The sequence below is a fragment of the Camelus dromedarius genome, chromosome 26 (assembly GCF_036321535.1).
Source record: "Camelus dromedarius isolate mCamDro1 chromosome 26, mCamDro1.pat, whole genome shotgun sequence".
NCBI classification, from domain to species: domain Eukaryota; kingdom Metazoa; phylum Chordata; class Mammalia; order Artiodactyla; family Camelidae; genus Camelus; species Camelus dromedarius.
In genome coordinates, this window is record NC_087461.1 from 24,890,083 (window position 1) to 24,913,081 (window position 22,999).

Consider the following 22,999-nt stretch of genomic DNA (forward strand, 5'->3'; position numbering starts at 1 on the left):
GCTGTTTCACTTCTAAAATTTTCTCCCAAGGCAACAACCACGACTGTGTATAAAGATTTCACTACAAAGATACTTATCTCAGCACTGGTAAGAAAAGTGACGTCTTTTACTTTTTGAGGGGAGAGGGAGTAATTAGATTTATTTGTTTCTTTATTTTTAATGATGATACTGAGGACTAAATCCAGGACCTTGTGCATGCTAGATGTGCTCTACCATTGAGCTGTACCCTCCCCACCTTGTGTAATTTTTTTTGTTTGATTGATTTAGCAGAGGTTTTTTTTTTTTTTTGTTTCTTTTATTTTTTAATTAAAATTTTTAATTTCTTTTTTTTTTTAACAGAGGTACTGGGGATTGAACCCAGGACTTCATGCATGCTAGGTATGCACTCTACCACTGAACGACACCCTCTCCTTGATGTTTTTTCTATTTGCAGGGGATCGAGCAACTGAACTATGACATCTCCATGTAAGGGCATACTATGCACTCTTAACGTGGACACTGTAGAATAATAGTTGCTATGGAAAGACGTTCGTGACATACAATTGGTTTTTAAAGGCAAGTTATAGAACAGCACATAGCATACATTCCCCTTTCTGTTAAATACATATTTTTGGAAGGCAGCCTCCAAAAGGGCCCAAGATGCCCATTCCTGGTGTCCACACACCTGGGCTGCACCAGTATTGGGCTCTGTGACCAACAGTATATGGAAAGAACTGAGGGGAGGCCACTTCGACATTAGGTTATAAAAGACCTTGACTTCCATTTTGCCCGCTTGTGCTTTTGTATTTTTAGTTTATTAGGTAATTTCTCTTGGATCACTCGCCCCAGTGGAAGCAAGCTGTCACGCTGTGAGCGGCCCTATGGAGATGCTCACGTGGCAAGGAAGTGGAGCTTCTAGCCAACAGCCAGGGAGGAACTGAGGCCTGGAAGTGCACTCACCAGCCCCTGCTGCACCCTGGGACATGCTGGCTGACAGTGTGACTGCAACTTTGCTGGATATTCTGATCCCAAACCACCCAGCTAAGCTGTGCCTGCGTTCCTGACCCTCCATACAGAGAGGTAACAGATGTCTGCTGGTGTTTAAAGCTGCTGAGTTTTAGCACCACAAGATAACTAATACATACGTGCCTAGTGAAATGGCTGGAAGGAAATACTGTGGGTTCACTTCCAGACCGGCTGCACTATATCCAACATCGCAGTAAAGTGAGCCACATGATTTTTTGGTTTCTGAGTGCGTATAAAAGTTGTTTAGGAGGGGCTGTATAGCTCAGTGGTAGAGCACATGCTTAGCATGCCCGAGGTGCTGGGTTCAATCCCTAGTACCTCCATTAAAAATACCCTAATAAGTAAGTAAATAAATAAACCTAATTACTCTCCCAAAAAGTTACTGTTACACTGCACTGTAGTCAGATAAGTATGCAATAGCAGTATGCCGAAAAAACAATGTACATATTTTAAATAAACAATACTTTCTTGCTTAAAAATGCTAACCATCACCTGAAAACACGGGACTGCCACAAATGTTCCATTTGTAAAAAATGCAGTATCTGCAAAGTACAATAAAACGAGTGTAATAGAACAAGGCCTGCCCGTAATACTATTAGTGGGTTTCCCTAGGTGGTGGATCATGAGTAATGTTTATTTTCTTTTTTCATACAGTGGTGGCAATAGAAAAAAGAAAGAAATAGAAAATATAAAGAAGAAATAGAAATAAGATAATAGAAATAGAGAAAAGAAAGCTATGTGACCAAAAGAGATCATGTGACCCGTAAAAGACTAAAATGATAAAGATTAGGAGAGCCAATTTAGCTCTAATAACCTTGAAAGATTCTCTTCAAGCAAATTAGCTTAAACATGCAAAAAAAAAAAAAAAAAAAAAAAAAAAAAAGAACTCCAAAGAGCATGTACGCCTTAGCTACCAGAAACCACACAATGCACTGTGAGCAGCAGCATTCAATAACTTAGAGGAAAAGAGACTTGTATAGGCTGCTTAGACGGGGAATCAAACAGTCATGAAGACATCTGTTAGGGGTCAGCCGGCACAGGAGTCTTGCTTACCCAGCTTCTGGTCAAACCGCCATGCTGTGACATAGGCATTGTGCCTCAGATTGCTCTGTGTGGCCAGGGGCACGGTGACATAAATGGGGCCATCCACCAGCACCGGTGTTCCATCACTGCTGAGCAAGTGGACGCTGACAGCTGTGACCGGCGTCAGGTCGTACCTGGTGCTGTTTCCTGGAAGCAAGAGGCACTCTCCATCACATGCACACAAGGGACCTACGTGGGGTTGCAGAAACTTTATAGAAAAACAAAACAGCTACCATTTACTGAGTACCAGACCTCCTATAAGCCAGGGACTGTATTGAGCACCTGACACATATAATCCTCACCATGACTTTCTAAAGGAGGTAGAACCCCCATTTTACACATAAATAAACTGAGGCTCAGAGAGAGTAGTAAATGGAGCTGGTCTACAAACATACATTAGTTTGAGGGTAGGGCTGAGATCCAAGTTCAGCTTTTCCGTTTCTAACCACTGTGCTGTGCTTTCAAAGAGAGTCTCCGAAAGGAAGGGAATGTCGATAATGTGAGAGGAGGTGTGTGTGCAAATGCCTGAAATCAACTCCTAGACAAAGTGAGCCCTGCGCCCATGTTACGTACTTGGCCGACGACCACGATGAGACCACATGCTTCAAATCAGGCTCCTTAAAATAAAGAGTTAATTTCTTCAAGGAGTACTTCAAAATGTCAGGTTACTTCGTCTAATAGTACACTATTGAAAACTTAGACTTGAAGTGTTTATGAGTTATTTTGGTTGCCATTGTTATTTTGATCTGTTTAAAAGGAACTTAATAGACCTATTATTCTACATTAGAGGCCTTTTTTTTCCAAGCCAGTGCTTTAATGACTGTCTACAGATAAATTGGGGAATGCTTATGAGAGCGATACTGTATTTACACACTTAAGTGATCCATTTGAGAAAAAAATTTCTCCAGTGAAGTATAATATTTCATACAAAATGTATTTTGTCATAATTTAAAATCTCGCCTTGAACACAGCAACAAAAACACAGTGACAGGAAAAGTTAAGCTATATTAGGAGATAATTTACAGGATTTCTTTTTAAACTATTTACATACCTACCTACCTATCAACCACATGAACTAGTGCAAATACCCAATTAGGAGTAAATTTAAACATTTAAAGCAAAGCTAGTGAATCTTATTTTATTTTTATTTAAAAAATTTTTTTTCAGGGGTAGTAGTTAGGGTTTTTCTTATTTTTTTATTTTTTAGAGGAGGTACTGGGAGTCGAACCCAGGACCTCGTGCATGTTAAGCATGTGCTCTGCCACTTGAGCTGTACCCACCCTCCCCTTCTTGTGAAAATTAAAGTTTCAGAGAGTCATCGCTAACTCCTTCGTAGAGCCATTTCTATACAGCTAGTGAGAGCGCTGTCTTTCATGATTTACAGCCATCTCTCTTTTCCAATGAAGGGGAAGGCATGGAAATGAGGATTTCATCAAAACGTCCACATTGGAACCATGGATTCAAGTTCTGAAATCTTTTATTCTGGCCATTTCAGTTTAGGGCGAAGAAAACCAAAACCTAGAATTTATCATATTGCTGGTCAACATGGAGATGACCTTGAGATGGGGACCTAAATGTGCCAATTGCCCAAAGTTGACCCAGAAGCAAAGCCAGGTCTCCAGTGGATCTCTCTAGGCTCTGTTAGACCATCTGGATGAGACAGAACTTAAAACAAAGAGGAATTAAGTAACTTGAATGAGTTCCAAGGAATGAGGTCATGCCTCCAGCTCTGGGTTTTATGTTGGAGCACTGTGTTGCTGGGAAGGCTGGATAGAGGTTTCCTGATGGTCTCAGAACACATACTTTAGCACGTTCTCCTACTTTCCTTTCAGTCTGTCCATTTAAAGTCAACATTTTTCCCCTAGTAATGTTCACTTAAAATAATCAACATGCATCTGTCTGGTGGCCATGTACTAGCCTTTGTATAAACAATTTAGAGATAAGGTTTTCAGTTAGATAGTGCTGCTCCTTTCATCAAACCTACAGCAGGAAGTCTGTCCAGGGACGCAGCAGGTAGAGCAGAAAGGCACTCCGGACTCATCCTCCATCCCTTCCTCCCACTTAACGCTGCCTCTTGATTCCTGGAAATGGAATCCTGTCATCCCCAGATTTTCCCTTCCAATGACCTTGCACATCCCTGGCCTAGGAAGCCAAGGTTTCAGTACCAGATCCGCCACCAACTGCTCAGGTGGCCCCTGGCATGTTACTTCACTCCTCTAGGGGGTCTGTTTTATCTGCAAAACTAAGGAGGTTGGACTAGATGCTTTCCTCTGAGTCTATGGAAAGAAATGACCTTCACCATAAACATTCAGAAGTAAGTAAAACACTGCAGAAAGGGGCACATTCATGTAAAGCAGTTTCGCCAGGTGCATGTGATTTAACAATCTTTAAGAAGTCCTCTGAAGACATCGCAGGCGCCTATATCTGCCTTCTGGGGGTCTCTTTCCTCTCTTAGTGTTTCTGCTCCTTCCAAAGGCCCCTCTGTCCTCCCACTTTCTTTATTCTGGAACCATTCATACTTTGAAGGGCTAAATTGTTCCCTTTCCAGCCCTCATTATGAGATGGCAACTCTTCACAAAACACTGAGTTCTACATATAACAAGTCTTCCCTTCCTGTTCCACGTTGATGGTACCTGACTCCTGACATGTCTGAATAAAGACAGGTGTCTATCAGGCAAAAGCAGCACCACTGGACCAAGCTAGGAGGCCTCCAACTCATCACTTAGAACAAGAGGGGCTTTGCTCAGACAGCATCTAAGGTTCTTTTGGCTTTGCGCTCTATTATCAAACTTTCTGGATTGTGGGGAAATCTTGCACGAGTCATAGACTCATTCTTCTCTGTCTTCCTGGAGCTACTAGCAGAAGGTTTCTTAAAAACCCCTTGAGAACATCACAGATCAGTTCTGTGCTTTCTTAGCAACCACCAGGGAGAGCGTGATGCTGAGAAGATGGGCAGGAACGAATGAGATGGAGTGGTAGAAATCTCCAGACGGCTGTGTTTCTCTGTTTACAACTCTGGAAACTCCCTCTAATGTCCTAGGAAACTCCCTCTAATGTTTAGGAAACAACCTCGTTTAGGACATGCCAGGGAAACCAGCCCATCTCCAAGTCAATTTGTGGCCTCCATTCACTTCACTGAATTCCAGTTACGACCTGTCATCTCACATGGGTTTGTGTGGTCCAGGCTCTCACGTGAAGTTGAAACCTCTCAGATGCAAATCTCTCAGATATGAAACATAAAACCAGAGGCAAACGTGGGGCAGAACAGTAGCCCCAGTTGGTGGGCTGCTGGGATGCTAAGCAGAACCCACACTGTGACTGCCTTTCCTACTAGGCGGTCTGCTTCTTCCTAGGTCAACTGGCCAATTACTTCAGCAGAAAACAAGTTGAATATAGCCTTGCAAACATCTTCTCTCTTCCCTCTGAAATAACACAGTGATTTTAAAATAAAACAAACTCCCCTAAAATCAATAGTCCTACGTCCTTGTGTTCCTCTTCCCCCCATCGTTGTCCTGGATTTCATAACTTATTCAAGAGCTCTTGGAATTGGGGCACGGAAAAATGAATGCGCTCTGAGGAATGAGGTCATCCCTCCAGCTTGAGGTTTCATGTTGGAGCACTGTGTTGTCGGGGAGCCTGGATGGAGGTTTCACGATGGTCTCAGATTGTACTTTATCATGTTCCCTGAAACACTACTTTCCTCCTAGGCCTGTCCATTTAAATTAAAAGTCAACATTATTTCCCCTGGTAATGTTCATTTAAGATGACCAATATGCATCTGTCTGGTGGCCAGTGACTGACATATTCATGGCATCATTATCATACAAAAGCTAAAGGGAGAAGAAACATTTCTCAAAACAGGTACCGCAGAAGGAAGAAAAGCAGGTAACAAATCACTAGGTCACCTTGATTCATAACCAGAATATTTATTAACATTCTACAAAAACAGATCAGATGTTATAGTTTTAAAAAGCTTCTGCAGGATGATCCATTTATGTAAAGCACTGGACAATTAAGTGAAATTCAATCAAAACGTCCCTGGGAAATGCAATAACGTAGTTTCCTAGCAGGGATTTAACCCAGAATGGTCTCTGGTTTTCTAGTTTATGCTGCGACAAGTATAAAGTGTCGGGGAAAAGAAGGGAAGTGGAAACAAGAAAATGGTTCAGGACTCCAGACTCTACCACCCTCCTTCATCAAAAGGATGACCAGGGACCACATTTGCACCAAGCTCTGCTGGCCACGGACAGAGGTAGAAGGTAGTCGTTTACAAATAAGGAATTATTACTTATTTTCTGGCTGGTGGCTTTGAGTTTCTCTGATCTTCGGGCAATGTGTGTCCTGCCAGCACAGGGTGAGAATGACTGGGCTGACTCAGAAGTCTGCCAGGAGACAATTCACAATCAGCTATAAAGGCTGACCACTCTCTGCTGAGTGGAAGGCAGAGAGATGGCAAACTCAAAGAAAGGGAGGATGGGAGAAGAGGCTGGCTGGACTCAGCCAGCAGGGCCCAGAGGCTCCCCACTCTGAAGGGCTCACTGGTGGGGTGGGAGCACTAGTGTGCCCCTCTCCGAATCAGGCCCAGTGCCACCCGCCCCCTCCCCTCTTAGCTGTGACAAGCGGCAGGGCAGGGCCTCACACCTCTGCACAAAGGACAGGCTGCTCTACCAAATGCACAGTCCTGGGACAAGGCTGAGGACAGGTGGACAGAAAACCTCTAACTCTGATCTGACTCTTAAAAAAATTCAATTAAAAGAACTTCTAGGCATTAAATACATTTAGTCTGCCCAAAAGGGAGCTCAGAGAAGGTGCTTAAGGCAACTGGTACCAGCAGAAAGGCTCAGGGAGACAAACTCACTGAACTTCAACCCTGTAGTGGTACAGACTGAATTCCTCAAATAACAGTTCCCATGCACTTGGATCTGGACAGATCTCCTGTTCTGGACCTTCTCCCACTTAGGACTCACACCTCCAGCCACATACAAAGGTGCAACTGCTACGCCAGCTGCAAAGAGAGGAGACTCCGATTACCTGTTCCATTTCCATCTAATCCTCGCAAATAAGGAAACCCGTCCACCTCTGAGGGAGAGCTGGCGGCCGTGAGAAAGGCAGTCAGGTCACTGTAGCTGGTGTTCTCAGGCAGCCGCAGGGCTCGTCTCTGGAAATGCACACGAGGCTGTGGCCTGGCACCTGTGGAAATTAACGTCTGAATTACCTCCCAGAAGAGCAGTTTCTGTTTTTAGAAAACGCAAACCCCAGGAAAGGCTTCTCTAAGATCTCAGTGTGCCTTCCCCCGCCCCCACTCCTCCCCACGTCTCCTCTCCTCGCCCATTCACGCGGGGCACAAAGATGTGACAACATGCTATTATGGGGAGAGGAATAATAGCCCATTGTCACATTGGCTTGACACAGGATATGATTTAGGTTTTTCACAAAAAGCTCTATTTGTGAACAGTCTTTTCACTGGCCGGCCTTCGCCTGTGGATACGGGTAACGTTTGGGGAAAGAAAGTCCACGTAAGTGAAACGAGTAGATGACAATTAATCTCTTGATACAAACAAGGCAAGAGAAACCCTTTGATACCATTTCAAACACATTCTTGGTCTTCCTGGTAAAACCTGGTGTAAGTGCACAGACCAAACTGCAGCAGAGCCAGGAGACAGAGGTGCAGCCGGATAAGAACCTCAAACTAGAGCCCACAGTGATGAAGCCTTTCCCGCCAGTGGAAGCTGCCTTTTGGAAGCCCATCTATTCCGGTGGGGAGCATACTACTCGACAGAGATTACACTGAGGTTTTTATGACGAGACTCTTGCAAGGATGCGGGAACTGCTCCCTTTGGCAAACTCAGTTCTATGCAGAAAGATGGGTGGAGCCCACGGTCCCGTTCAGACAGTTCAGACAGTTACCCTTGTGACACCATCAGTACTTCGACTTTGCACCAGATGTTGTTTTGACTGTAAAACCTGAACCTGTTTTTAATCTATGCTGTAGCGACAGTCACAAGATGTAAATGTGCTAAATCATTTTGCACTAACCCAGCAAACACATCATTAAGACAAAAATTAATAGAGATGAGAGCTGTAGCATTTACCAACAGACATACACATTGTTGAAATAAAGTGGTTCCTTAAAAGCGGTGGTCTGCCCTGATGTTCTGATCATCGGCGGTCCCACCCCAGGCTTGAGGGAGCCCGCGTTTCCGTGTGGTCAGCCGGGGGCTCCCTCTCCCCGACCATGGCTGTCCAGACACAACAGCCCTGCCCAGGGTTCATGGTCTTCATGTCAACACCAGAGCTCCCTTTCTCTCTGGGTCAGAAACTTTCTTTCTTTCTTTCTTTCTTTTTTTTTTTTTTTAACATTTTTTATTGATTTATAATCATTTTACAATGTTGTGTCAAATTCCAGTGTTCAGCACAATTTTTCAGTTATTCATGGACATATACACACTCATTGTCACATTTTTTTCTCTGTGAGTTATCATAACATTTTGTGTATATTTCCCTGTGCTATACAGTGTAGTCTATTCTACAATTTTGAAATCCCAGTCTATCCCTTCCCACCCTCCACCCCCCTGGTAACCACAAGTCTGTATTCTCTATCTGTGAGTCTATTTCTGTCCTTTATTTACGCTTTGTTTTTGTTTGTTTGTTTGTTTTTGTTTTTGTTTTTTAGATTCCACATATGAGCGATCTCATACGGTATTTTTCTTTCTCTTTCTGGCTTACTTCACTTAGAATGACATTCTCCAGGAGCATCCATGTTGCTGCAAATGGCATTATGTTGTCGGTTTTTATGGCTGAGTAGTATTCAGTATTTCAAGAGGGGAATAAGCCTACTAGAAATGTTCTAGAATAAAGGAGTTTTGGATCTCAAAGGATCAACTAGTCCAAGTCTCTTCCTACAGGTGAGGCCACAAAAGCCGAATGGACTCACCACAAAGACAGATTTATTTACAGGGCAGGCTGCCTTGACCACTTATGGCAGAGGTGGTCACGTCACGATGCCACCCCATCTCCTGAAAATCACTGATTACACTTTGCAAGTGACTGGTTGGTTCTCCATAAACACAGATCCAACTTTAGAGCTCATGGGAGCCAGGTGCCCAAACTCACCACAGTCCTTTAGAATCCAGTTGCCTCCTGAAACCAAGCAGACACACACCTCAGTCCTGTTTCAGATCATCAGTGCCCTTTCTTGGTCCCTACAATAAAGCTATGGTGACACACTGGCATCCATGTAGCTATATCCTTTAACTTTCAGTTCTTTGTCTGCTCCTTCTTTCCTCTGGTTTCACAGGACATTGGTGTCTCCTGCGGTCACCTCCTTGGACCACACAGAGCTTGGACGCCTCACGCTCCCTGGACTGCTCCATGCCGGGCTGGGAGCGGCGGCCTCCCCTGAGCCCTGCTGCCTGCCTGGTCTGCTTCTCCCAGCTGCCCTCAGACATGGAAAGTCAAAGTGAACCCTTTCTTTTCCACCTCCGCTCCCCCGACTCCCCGACAACATTCTCTGTTGCTATTATCATTTTCTTTCAATGATAGTGAACGTTCTGTGACTTATTTCCCTTTCTCCACTGTCTTTCAGTCTAAACAATGCCGCTGACTCCTGGGTTTCAGACACAGGGAAACAGAGAACTCGCTACTATGAAGAAAAGGATGGCGTGTCTGAAGTGTGACAGTGCAAGGAGGGGCTGTCCTCACAAGGGTCAAAGCAGAAAGCAGAGGCCAGGCCGGCTGCCCCAGCACAAGCCCCCTGCGATGGGCAGTTTGAGCTCACTGGGAAGGCTCCGTTGGCTGTAAGGCACAGAAACCCACTCAGACTAGACCATGGAAAGGGGGAGGGTGCAGAAAGATGAAGGGGAAACACGCTGAACCCCAGGAAACCAGCCCAGCCAGGACCTAAAGGGACCAGCCTTGAACCCAGAGACCACAACCAAGGTTATTCCCAGATCTCCAGCCCCTGGAGGGTCTCATCCAAATTCTTTTTTTTTTTTTTTTAATTTCTATTTTTCACTGGGACACTATTCACTGATTAAATGTAATGAACTACTAATACATAACCTACAGGATACATGAATGAATCTCAAAAACATTATGCTCAATTAAAGAAGCCAAACACAAAAATCTATACACTATGTGGCTTCATTTAGATGAGATGCTGGAAAAGGCAAAACTATAAAGGCAGAAAATAAATCAATGGTTGCCAGGAGCTGCGAGGGGATGGAGGCAATTGATTATAAAGGATTTTGAGGAATTTTTGAAGGGGTTGGAGATGCTCTATATATTGTTTGTGTTGATGGTTACACTATTGTATAATTTTGTCAAAACTGATCAAACTTAACAATTAAAAATAGAAATTTTCTGGGCTAAAAATTATATCCCAATAAACCTTTTAAAAATAAAAAGTAAATTTTTAATAAATTGAAGTCTTAGTTTTAAAAAGTTCTGCTTAAATTCTATCTAAAAAGGTATTCCTTTCAGATTGAGGGCAATTTTAAATAGGTGACTTTTATCATGGGTTCCTCACTTAAAAAAAAAATTGAAGTATAGTTGATTTACAATGTTGTATTAGTTTCAGGTATACAGCAAAGAGATTCAGTTATATATGTATATTTCGTCAGACTATTTTCCACTTTAGGTTATTTATTACAAGATACTGAATCTTGTTCCCTGTGTTACACAGAAATCCTCGCTGCTTATCTCTTTCGTGTACAGTAGTTTGCATCTGTTAATCCCACACCACTAAGTTATCGCTCCCCGCCTCCCTTTCCCTTTTGGTCCCTGTAAGTTTGTTTTCCATGTCTGTGAGTCTGCTTCTGCTTTGTAAATAGATTCATTCGGATTATTTTTTAGATGCCACATATGAGTGATGTCATATATCATCTCAGTTTTGTCCTTCTGTCTCTATGGGTGTCTGCCTCTGTCTGTCTCTGTGTGTGTCTCTCTCTGCTTCTCTGTCTCTGTGCATATGTCTCCATCTCTGTCTCTGTCTCTCTCATGGTTTCTCTTCGTCTCTTGCTTTAGCATGCATTTCAGTGGCAGATGCAACTCTCCCCTGCCAGCTCTGCCTTCCCTCTCTCCCCAGTGCCTCCCTTCCCTTTTCTGGGCAGGACAACTTGCTCCTTGGCCAGACATCCGAGTCTGTCTTCTGTGGCTAGGGGGGTGGGGGGGGCACAGAAGGTGACGCTGGGACAGGCTCACCAGAAGCAGGTGTGATTTGACACCTGCTGTGACCAGCAGGCCCTGATACCTCTGCAGGATCAAAGACATTTCCCCTGGAGCACAGGCAAGACTCGGACTGGTGAACTGACCAAAGGAACATCCGAGGACTGTAAGCGTCGAAGTATTTTAAGCCAGAGTGTAAATAAAATCTAAAGTAGGGATATGTGGGGTTGGGGAAGGCAGTTACGTTCTTAAGCCTAAATTCATGTATGAAAGCTGCCAAATTCCCACACATTTCAGGAGGGACATGATTGGATGGGGTGGGGGGTAGGAGGATGGAGGGGACAGGATGCATCTCCCCCATCTTTCGACAGCAGCTGTTTCAAATGTCCTCCATTCTTCTCAAACTTGGGGCTCCACCGCCCCAAACACTCAGACCAAACCCCACTGAAAACACTGGGGCCACCACTTCCTCTGTCTGCACTTTAAAATCTTTCTTCCCTCTCCTCTTCAGCCTCTTCTGTCCCTGCTCCCCTCCAAGGTCAACCCGACTGTCCTAGTTTTTGCTTGTTTTATTGCCAGTATTCTTGCCTTCGCCTCTCTGTACCAGGTTCCCTCCCCAGTTCAACATGGCTTTAATTCTGTCATCCCCATGAGCCTCCTCTCCTTCCACCCAACCCCCAGTGATGTTGCCCCCAACACACACTGCTTTTGGAAATGTCTGCTGACGACTGTATAATCTGCTAACCCTGTGACCCTCTCTCCGCCTCCAGCCCCTCGGCTCCTCACAATGGTGTACACTGTTCACTGCCCTCGCCCAGAAGCCCCCACTCGTGGCATTCACTGTCCTGGACTCTGTTCTCTCCAGAGCTGGCTCGCTTTCTCCTCTGCAAGTGCTTTTTCCTTCTCCCACGTGCAGTGAAGCAGTTGCCAGAGGGCTCCACATCGGCCTCTGCCAAGCCTGGCCCCCTCCTAGCCGACGCGTCGCCACTGCTGCAGTCTCCCCGGTTACTTTCCTGTCCCGCCTGGGACTCTGCCAAGCCCACGTCTGCAACTCCTCTGCCTTCCAGACACCTTGACCTGGACGCCTGTCAGGCCATCTAAAATGATCACCTACCCTCTCTCTTGCTTAACAAAACCCCATTCCCCTCAACACCCGGGTTTGATTCTGGGTCATCACCATCATTCTCCCTTCTCCTCTTCTGCACATTCGCCCAAGTGTCAGGACTGCCCAGTCTTCTCTTACCAATGTTTCTAGCATCATCTTTTCCTCCCTTTCTGCCTCCACCCAACATTACCCTACTTACCCCCGTCTCAACTATCGCCAGAAATCTCCTAACTTCCCTTGAGCTTCAGCCTTACCCCATTCCCACCTCATCTACTGACAATTCTTGAATTCCACTCTAATCACATTGTTTCCTCGCCCAGAAACCTTCAGTGGATCCACCACTTATCAAACTAACAATGGCAGCAACAATCATAGACCAGCATAGACCCAAACTGCTGCTCCCCGGCCCGTCAGAGGTACAGTTCTGTGCTTTAGAACTTACAGAGTTCTTATGCACATACTATTTCACTTCACAATCCACAAAAATCCTGGGAAGAAGGAGCTCTCTCCTCTCTTTATGGAGGAGGAAGCCAAGGCCAGAGAGGCCCAGAGTCATTCTGTTTGCTTCTGTGGGTGAGACCATGTCCTTCTCCACGTCAGAGCTTCTCCCCATTGTCTCTGTTTGCAGATCCTACGCCTCATCCAAGATGCACCTGAAAGGCCACCTCTCCGTTGGACCCCACCCCAAGCTCTAAACTCTGTTTGTATATCTTTTACAGCACTGAACTTTCTGCGCCTTGTATTATGTTTCTTTGGATATTTGAGCATCTCCCTAACCAGGGGCACCATGAGAAGACAATACGAGCAGCAGAATCACTGTTTAAATCTTCCTTTTCCAACTTTGAGTTGAGTGGCTTTAGGATTTGGGTCCTTTATCTGTAAAACGGGTATGGATCATACCTGTTTCATAATATGGCTGTTGTGATTGATGTTAGGTCATTATACTGCCTCCTGGTACATAATGGGTGTAGGGTCAGCAATAATTTCTCATCTCTTCTCCCCTTTTATTTTTAAAAAATTATTTACTTTTTTTTTTTTTTTTTTTGGTGAGAGGGAGGTAATTAGGTTTATTGATTTATTTATTTTAATGGAAGCGCTGGGGATTGAGCCCAGGACCTCGTGCATGCTAAGCATGCACTTCACCACTGAGCTACCCTCTCCTTCCTTCCTCTCCCCTTTTAGATGGAGCTCTTTAAGAGCAGGTATTCTGTGAAACACATGGCATCATGTCCTGGGAATATTCACAGAATTAAATGTAAAGGTTAGTTATTCCGGGCAATTTCTTGGATCCTAATAGTGGTCTCTCAATTCCGACCAGGTCAGGGTCCCTCATTCTCAGCACTATTAGCATTTTGGGCCAGAGGCTTCTTTGCTGGGACACAGGGGCTGTCCTGTGCACTGGGGCATGTCTAACAGCATCCCTGGCCTCCACCCATTAGATGCCAACAGCGGCTCCCAAGTTGTCACAATCAAAGATGTCCCCAGACATTGCCCCTGGGGGTGGGTGGGGAATTGCTTCTGACTGAGAAGACTGCACGAGATACTGAGCATCCTCAGAACGACCCAGAAAACACGTATAGGGTCTCCTTGGCTGCAGGCATAGGATACGTGAGGATATGAAGGCCCTGACGTCCTGGAGCTCAAGGCTAGAGAAGGTAGCCATGGAAATGGCTGAATCATCATAGCACCTTAGATGCCAAAATAGAGAACTATGCCCCAAAAGTTCAGCAGAAACTTCAGGAGAGCGCCACCCACCGGCCAGGACAGAAGTTCCAGGGGTGACATCTAGGCTGTTTCTGGAGGCTGAGGATTCCTTAGGAGCCTGGTGCAGGCTGCATGGGCTCTGGGCAAGGGGGAGGCTGTGAAGGACCTGGTACGTCCTGATCAGGAGTATGAACTTGAGATGACCTGCAGAGGAGAGTCTATGGGGGTTACTGGGACGGGAATGAGAGAACTGAGTTTGTTTCCAACCAGTTCTGGTAGCGGAGGTGGGGAAGACAGTGGGTAGAGAAACTGTAGAGTCAGAGCCATCAGCCAGGAGGCTCTTGTGAAACATCCAGGCAAGAAATGATAAAGCTCCAAATGAAGACAGGGGCCCTGGGCACCAACACAGAAGAGGTGACTGGAGTTGAAAGCTGCTTTTGGAATAGGTAGATGCAGGGAAGAAAGAGCCCAGGGAGGAGGAGGAGAAGCAGTGAACGAGAGATGGGCACTGAGAGTCGGTGAGGGAGGGGAGATTCAGGAGGAAGGACAGGCTTGGGTGAGGCCGGGAGGACCAGGACCGGAAAGAGGCCGTGGGAGCTGGCAGCTCCATCTCCACGAACTCAGCATGAAAAATCTCTAAAGAAAATTCTCAAGGGCAAATGGCTCCGAAGTTTGGGCGGAAAAGGAAATGAGTAATAGGGACTAAGAAGGATTTCCTAGGACAGGGAGACATGTCACAAAGTCCCCTTAGGAGAGGGGGTAGAAGGAAGGCTACCACAGGCAGTCTTCCCTGATGGCCTCTATGTTCCCGGGAACCATTGTCAAGGTCATTGCTAAGAGGAGGGCACGAAAGTGGGGAGTGTGGGGTGGGAGGGCTGACAGGAGCTGCCTGGGGAGTGAAAAAGGGACCGTCCAGGGGACAGTAAGAAGAACAGCAAAGAGGACAGACACCACTGTCAGCTGGCCGGATGCAGTGTGGCTGTGAGCAGCCTGGTGCATCTTTATGGTACCTTATTTACCATCATCACAACAAAATACTGTTTCTCCTGAGACATCTTGAAGGTCTGCCAGATGCTTTGGGAGGCAGAACTGCAGGCTGGCTGCCACTCCAGTCTCCAACATTGCAACAACTCATACCTTATGGTTCATAATCTTGAGATTTAAATTTTGGAATCACCACCAGACTCCTTCCTGAAAGGTTTCAGTGTGGGTGCGTTCCTCAGCAAAGTACAAAACACTCTCAAAGAAGATGATTCTTATGAAATCATTGACAAATGTTCTCTCTCTCCACTCTCCTAGGATCTCACTGCAAAGTTTAAAAGTCACTTGTATTATTACCATATCATCCAGGAATTCGACTCTTGGGTTTACAGCCTATGAAAATGAAAGCACTAATTCGAAAAGATCCATGCACCCCAATGTTCATAGCAGCATTATTCACAATAGCCAAGATACAGAAGCAATTTAAATGTCCACCAATGGCTGAACGGATAAAGAAGATGTGGTACACACACACACACACACACACACAATGGAATACTATTTAGCCATAAAAGGATGAAATTTTGCCATTTGCAACAACATGGATGGACTTAGAAGGTATTATGTTTAGTGAAGTAAGTGAGACAGAGAAAGGCAAATAATGGTATGTTTTCACTTATATTTGGAATCTAAAAAATAAACAAATAACTTAATATAATAAAACAGAAATTGACTCACAGATACAGAGAACAAACTAGTGGTTTCCAATGGGGAGAGGGAAGAAGGGAGGGGCTACAGCGGGGTAGGGGATTAAGAGGCATCAACTACCAGACATAAAATAAGTAAGCTACAAAGGATACAATATATAGCACAGGGACTATAACCAATATTTTATAATAGTTTTAAATGGAGTATAATATGTAAAAATATCAGATCACTATATTGTGCATCTGAAACTAACACAACATTGCAAATCAAATATGCTTCAATAAGAAAATAAAAGTTAAAAAAAAAAGTGAAAGTAATTTGCAAGCATTCTGTGACAAGGAGCACATTTTCAGACCCAGCCTCTGATGGGAAAAATCCCTACAGTTAATCAATGACTACCTCGGCCCTTCCCTTCACCACAATGTAAAATTGCTCTGGGCTTTCTTTATAAAACAACGTTAATGATGATAGCACAACCACTTTTTCTCACGTGATTTTTCAAATGAAATCGACTGCTAAGGCCAGTTCCACTGGAAACTTGCGCTCGCAGTGCGTGTGAAGGCATTCCACACAGTCTCACCTAGTCTGATGAGAATGGTTTCAGGGTGTGTACAGTTTGAATCTAAATAGACACCATACCTCCAGAGAGCAAAACAAGTGAACGGTCTTTTGATTTTTCAAAAGGAAAACTCTCACCAACCATGAGTTTATTCTGTTTTATTTGATTGTAAACATTTCAAAACAAAAACTTCACCTGAAGCCTTCAGCATCTTCCCAAGGACAACATCCTGCCTCTCTCATCTCCATCTCTCAGACAGTGGCCTCCGTTCTGTCAAATCTTTTACTCCAGTGTCACGGAAAACCAAACAATGGGACATCACTCAAAACTATGCGCATAATGTGTATAAGGCTTAGTCACCAAACTATCACCACATTACCTTTCTTTCCTTGGGGGAGTCTAACCCATGATAACCTCCAAGCAACACAAAAATTCCAATGACTGGCAGTACTTACATTTCTGATTATCAAGGATTTATTTTCCTCCTCTGACTCCATTAAACAAATGTACCTAACCCTCCAGTTTGAGAATACAAATTCGATATATCATTTATCAATTCAGTTTTACGGTGGTTTATTTATGGTTTATTTACATATGACTTTCCTTCCAAGTGTCAAAACCATCCAGGTATCATTCCTGCCATCCCTCAACTCTACTGTGACAAGGAAAAGCACGACTAGCAATAATTAAACTCATGAAGTAGGATAAGTTAAAAAATGAGTGAAATATTGATCATTTGGAAAAGCTGGAATGCAAACGAGATTTTTAGAAAGGGAGAAATAAATGGTTCTCCGTTCCTGGTTATATACAGGAGGGGAGTAATACACTAGACTGAATAAATTAACCATAACAAAAACTACCTGAATGGCTTACATCCTGGGACTCATCCTACCACCATACTTAACTCCTTAGAGAGAGAAAGAGCTATTCGGATGCTCTGACGGCGTGTTGGGGTGTGTGTGTGTGTGTGTGTGTGTGTGTGTGAACTGTACTTCTTGTAGCAGCCACAACAAAGAAAATAATTAACCGCAGTGTGAGTGATTGAGACAGGAAGTGCAAAAAGCAGTAGGATTTGGACGATTTTTAAATATTTATTTGCTCAATCGGCCAATGAATTGCTCATTGTGTACCAATCATAAGGTGGGCATGGGCCTGGCTCTGGGGGTGTTCAGATGAACAGGACCCCCTCCTTGCCCCTCAGGCTTTACAGTTTCAGTCAGGGAGGTAAGGTACACTACCGAATATGGCAGAAAGGGCAGTATTGTGGTAAGACACACAAACCCCCGGCTGGAGGGTTGCTTTAATCCACCCTTCTGGTTACTGATAAGGACAAGTGGGGCGATAAGGAAGTCAGGGATGTGTGGACTCCAAGGCTGGAGTCAGAGGGATGGAAGGTGCAGGAGTGGCTGGTTCAGGGCTCAGGGCAGCTCTGGGACCGCATGGCAGGAGTTTGTAGCTTTCACTTGAATGCTGTGCTATCAACATGACTCCATGAGTCCCCAGGCTGCTACCAACTGGCTCCCTTCTTCTGACTCATACTTTCTGTTTCCTTCTAACCTGGGCAAGGCACGGCATGACTCACATCTCCAGGGAAGACACAGAAAAGACCTCCTGTGAGGGGTGGCCCTGAAGATGGTCTTGATGTCCAAGGAGAGTCTGAAGACAGATGGGAGGATGGGGTGTGGAATCTCAGGTGGAAAACAGGGAAAGAAATTCAGTTAGGCTAGAACGCAGCGCATGAAGGAGAAGAGCCCTCAGCAGGGAGGTTGAGGCTGGTGCACGCCGTGTAAGGAGACGGGATTCCAACCTCTGGGCAAAGGGGAGACACAAGGGGAGTGGGAGACATGCAACCTGCCCCAGAAAGATGACTGGCAGTTTGGTGCAAGGTGTGCTGGAAAGGAGATAAGAGAGGTGGGAAGTCTGTTCATGTTCTCAAGTCCAACTCCAGTCCTAACTCAGAGGGTGGACACAAGCACACTAATTGGAGGCGACTGCAGTGGACTGGGTGGAGACTGATCAGCGTCTGCAAAAGGGCACAAGCCATGCAATGCAAATGGACAACACAAGGGCAGCAGAAGGAATTCGAGTGTGGGCAGACCAAGGGATAATCACTGTGAAATTACTCGGGTTACCAGGGCCAGGCTCACTGTAACTCTATGTTCTATGACACGGATGCTGAGGTCCTTCATGAACCCCTCAGAGCCACCAGAGGGGACAACCCAGTGTCAGGGCTGGCAGGGGACAGTGAGGAGCAGAGCAGGTGGTGACAAGGAGGTTTGGAAGCCTCCATGGGTAAAGTGTGGCCGTAACAATGGACCCCGTAGGCTGCAGCTTGAGCCCTTGTCACAAACACTTTGCTAAGGTTGGTGACACTCCCAGGAAGGAGACTGGGAAGGGATGACCCACATGGGTGCCGTGCCTGTCAAAGGTGGACGTGAATGAGAAGAGGTCGACAGTGGGAAATGGAGGGCCAAAGGGTAGGCATGGGGGGAGGGGACAGGGAAGCTGCTCTGTGGGATGCTCTGTGTATAAATACAACCTCCACCCCTTCTCATCAACGCTGACCTTCCAGATGACTGCAGCAGCCACCAGAGGCTCAGGGCCGGGTACTGTCCAGCTCTGAGTGTAAGGAGTTTATTCCAAGGACAATGGGAGAATGAGAAAACCGCTGGTGAATGGAAGCCAGGTGACTTGGTCCCTGTAACACTGTGGAGAAAAATTTTGTGGATAAAAACCTACTGCAGTTTCCTAAGGGGAAATGGTGGCAACACCGACAGAGAGAAGAGGCTCTGCAAGAGAACCAGAAGTGAGAAGAGTCAAGGGTAATTCTAAGAGTCTTAGCTTGAGCACTGAGGTGCATGTTTACATCATTTATTGAGATGGAAGGTAAGAAACATTAAGCAGTCTCTGCGTCTGTGCTGACTTTGAGATGCTGACCACATGTCCAAGTTGAGATGTTAAATAAGGGTCCCCATCTTGGAGGAAATTGGGAATAATCGGTATCTAGGGAGCATTAAAGCCATGGGTCTATGAGATCTTCTAGGGAGAGCACTAAGAAGAAGAAATGCAGGCCCAGGACAGTCATGGGAGTGACCGGGAGCTGGAGACAAACTCAGGGGGTGATGTCATGAAAGTGACAGGAAGAAAAGTCTAAGACGGAGTGACTAGTTGTCAGTGTTGAATGTTGTGCAGACATCCAGGGAGAGGAAGAGAGACAAGTCCTTGGGTTTGTCTGTCTAGGGGTTGTAGAAGACTTCAGCAAAGCAATAAGGAAGGAAACTGGACCAAGGTATTGCTGAAGAAGCAATGAGAGATGAGAAAGCAAGATGAGGAGAGCAAAATCCTTCCAAAAGGACAGCAGAGAAACAGGGCAGTGTCTGGAGCACAGGATGATCAAGGAAGCATCTTTTGGAGATGCATGAATGTGAACACTTGCCCACTACACAGTGGGAGAGAACAGTGGTGTGGGAGTGAGAGGTTATGAAATAGTCATTTGGAGAGTCAGAAAACAAGTAGCTATGAAGTGTCTTCAGTCCTGCGCTGATACCCAACTTGAGGTCTGTGGAACCAGAGGATGCAGCTGTAGGGCTTCCTCCAGCCATGTGCGGGTGTTCTGGTGTGGCCAGGAGCAGCTGAGGTCAACCAGGGTCAGAGGTTACTTATTCAGGCAAAGATGGCAGCATTATTCACAACAGCCAACACATGGAAACAACCTAAGTGTCCGCTGATGGAGGAATGGATACAGGAAGTGTGTATGTAAACAATGGAATATTACTTAGCCATAAAAAGAAGGAAATCCTGCTATTTGGGACAACATGGGTAGACCTGGAGGGTATTATGCTAAGTGAAATGGATGACAAAGAAAAATTAATACTGTCTGATCTCACTTACAAGTGGAATCTAAAAAAAAAAAAAAAAGAAATAGAAACAGATTGGTGGTTGCCAGAGGTGGGAGGTGGCGGGGGGTGAGGGGAATAGGTAAAGGTGGTCAAAGGCACAAACTTCCAGTTATAACATTAATAAGTTCTGGGGATGTAATGAACAACATGGTGACTACAGTTAACAACACTATATTGTAAATTAGACAGCTGCTAAGAGAGTAGATCTTAAAGGTTCTGATCACAAGAAAAAACTCTGTGAGGTGATGGATGTTAATGAGGCTTACTGTGGTAATCATTTTGTAATATATACATATATCAGATCATTTAAGGTATATGTCAATTGTATCTCAGTACAAGTAGGGGCTGGGAACCATTATCCTTCAGCTGTGAAACAATAACAACAAAGCTAATTAAAGAAACATTGAAGGTACCAAGGCCAACGGGCTTAGGCCACCGTGTGGTTCTGATGTGAAAGGATACTGAGGACCCAGGCCTGCCCTGCTCTCTCTTAGGGGCAAAAAAGATGGTAATTTAGGGCTTTTACTGTGCAGATGACATGAAAATTTGTATCTCTCTGTTCTGTTTTCTCTCCCAAACTCAACTCAAGGCGTTTCTACTTATGTTACCTTCATATACCTCTTCTAAGAGCAGCAGCTGCATGTTAACTTCTGTGAATTTTTCCACAGCTATTCAATTAAAAAAAAAAAGAATAAATGAGGTCACTTCGCTTGCAAATGGCACATGAATATGGTAGGTGTAAAACAGTATTAAAGGAATAAAGTAAACAAAAAACCTACTTTGGTGAAACATTAAAAGCCAGCAAATATCATCCTCAGGCCCATGATTTAGATGGAAGAAACTGATCATCTCAGCACAAGAATATGTTTGACACTGCCTTATTCCCAGTTCCAACCCCAACACCTAACCCTAACCCAATACCACCCAAAGGGCGAGTCCCACAAACCTTCTACACCAGCTTCTCTGTAAGAGAAGTTATAGGGGTGCGGTCACATTTACACACATCCTTGCGTGTGAGATGAATTAAAAAATAAAAGGACAAGAGAGAGAAACAGGGCACACTTAAATGCCTATAAACTAAACCTTTTGGTTTTTTTTAGTGGAGGAAATTTTTTTAATTGTAAAAAACATACAATATTAAATTTACCTCTTAACCAGTTTGAAGTACAGTGCAGTAGCGTGGAGTGTATTTACATTGTCATGCAACAGGTCCCTAGAACCATTTCATCTTGCAAAACTGAAACGCTATACCCTCAAGTGCCCATGAACCTTTTAAGAGAGACCCCGCCCACTGGTCAGTGAGGCCAATGGGGACCCTGATCCCACAAGGAATATTCTCTCCTTTGGAGAGGAGAGATGCAGTGTGGACAGAGAAGTGGAGCCCCTCTTTCCTCTCGTACACTGAAAGGCTGGGTCTATAAGGAACCAGGTCATAGCCAGCAGCTTCACCAGAATGCTAATGTGTTGTCCATTCGCAGGGACAACAGACACTGTTACATCCAGCTGTGGACACATTCACTGCCCTCACTCCCTGACAACAGCCATCCCCCATAAGAATTTAATAGTTGGCCCCAAAGTTACCATCGCTTCTCTTTTTAAACTTCAGATGTACCTTGGAATCCTGAGACTATCTGGACAACATCTTCATATACCATCAGGGTGGCAGATCTTTCTGGAAGCAGGCCAAGGCTCAGTGAAGAAAATACTGCAGAAACAAAAATGGATATGAGGGAATTCTCACGTTTAAATCACTCCAATTTTTTAAGTACTCGGTGTTCTTTGGATTCTCTGAGTTCAAATCCATCAATGGCATTGATTTTTAATAGTGTGACATAATAATTATGCATTTGGCTCCTGACACAGAGCCCCTACATACCTTGGAACTTCCTGAGTGATCAGAGTCTCTCTTTCTGATGAGGAGACCCTGGGTGGGCTCCTGGAGCGGGGCTGGTCACCAAAAAGACCAATCCACATTAGAATTTTGGAACTTTCAGCCCTACCTCCCATCCTTCAGGGAGGGTAGAGGGGGTGGAGAGTTCACTTAATGATTGATCATGCTGATGTGATGAACTTTACATGAAAGCCCCAAAGATACAGGCTTTGGGGAGCTTCAACCCGGGTGTGAGGGTTTTTTTTGGAGGTGAAGAAGATAGTCTGGAAGTAGGCAGTGGTGATGGTTGCACAACATTGTGAATTACACACTTTACAATGGTGAATTTTATGGTTCTATGAATTATATCTCAAATAGAAACACAGAAAAAGAAAAGAAAAAAAGAGAATTCATGTTGGGGGTTCAAAGTTGGGAGAAAAATCTCTACCAAGTTGGGGGAGGAAGGATGTGTGTGAGCCAGGACTCAAGGGAGAAACCCTAACTTGGGTAAATCCTACATAATCACTTCATGGGTAAATTTAACCATCTTTAACAACGATCCCTTTGACCAATGACAGGGTACCTAACGGTCAGGGAAAAAGAGCCAGATAGCTCCCGCCTCTAAGAAACTACTCACCTCCAAACTCTGGTTTTATTTTCCTGCCTCTCTAAGTGAAGACGCCTGGACAATTCTGCTCCCTTCAAGAGTCCACACAGATCCTGAGGGCTTTTTCTGCGCCCTGAAAACCTGTGGGGCACTCCGAGCTGGAATCACCTGTGACTGGCCTTGCGAGATGTATGCGACCATCACAGAGGGTTTTGAGACATTTCTAACCTACAACATTCGGTACTTCCAAACATAAGGCATCTGCTCTAGCACACTGCTCCTCAAGCCCTACTACGTATAGGAGAAAAAATGA

The 22,999-nt window shown here is 44.9% G+C and overlaps 1 protein-coding gene across 2 annotated transcripts in view; it reads right to left on the reverse strand.

Moving 5' to 3' along the window:
- FAM171A1 (family with sequence similarity 171 member A1) overlaps positions 1-22,999 on the reverse strand; it is a 123,657-nt gene that overhangs the window by 24,268 nt on the left and 76,390 nt on the right. The window contains exons 3-5 of one of the 2 annotated variants that reach the window (XM_064479553.1): positions 21,822-21,914; positions 7,120-7,278; positions 2,059-2,235 (exon numbers count right to left, since the gene is read on the reverse strand). In XM_064479553.1, the coding sequence (XP_064335623.1) occupies positions 2,059-2,235; positions 7,120-7,278; positions 21,822-21,914 (429 nt within the window). Of the gene's footprint in view, positions 1-2,058; positions 2,236-7,119; positions 7,279-20,817; positions 20,891-21,821; positions 21,915-22,999 lie in introns of those variants that run through there. The other variant, XM_064479554.1, reaches the window with a different exon arrangement.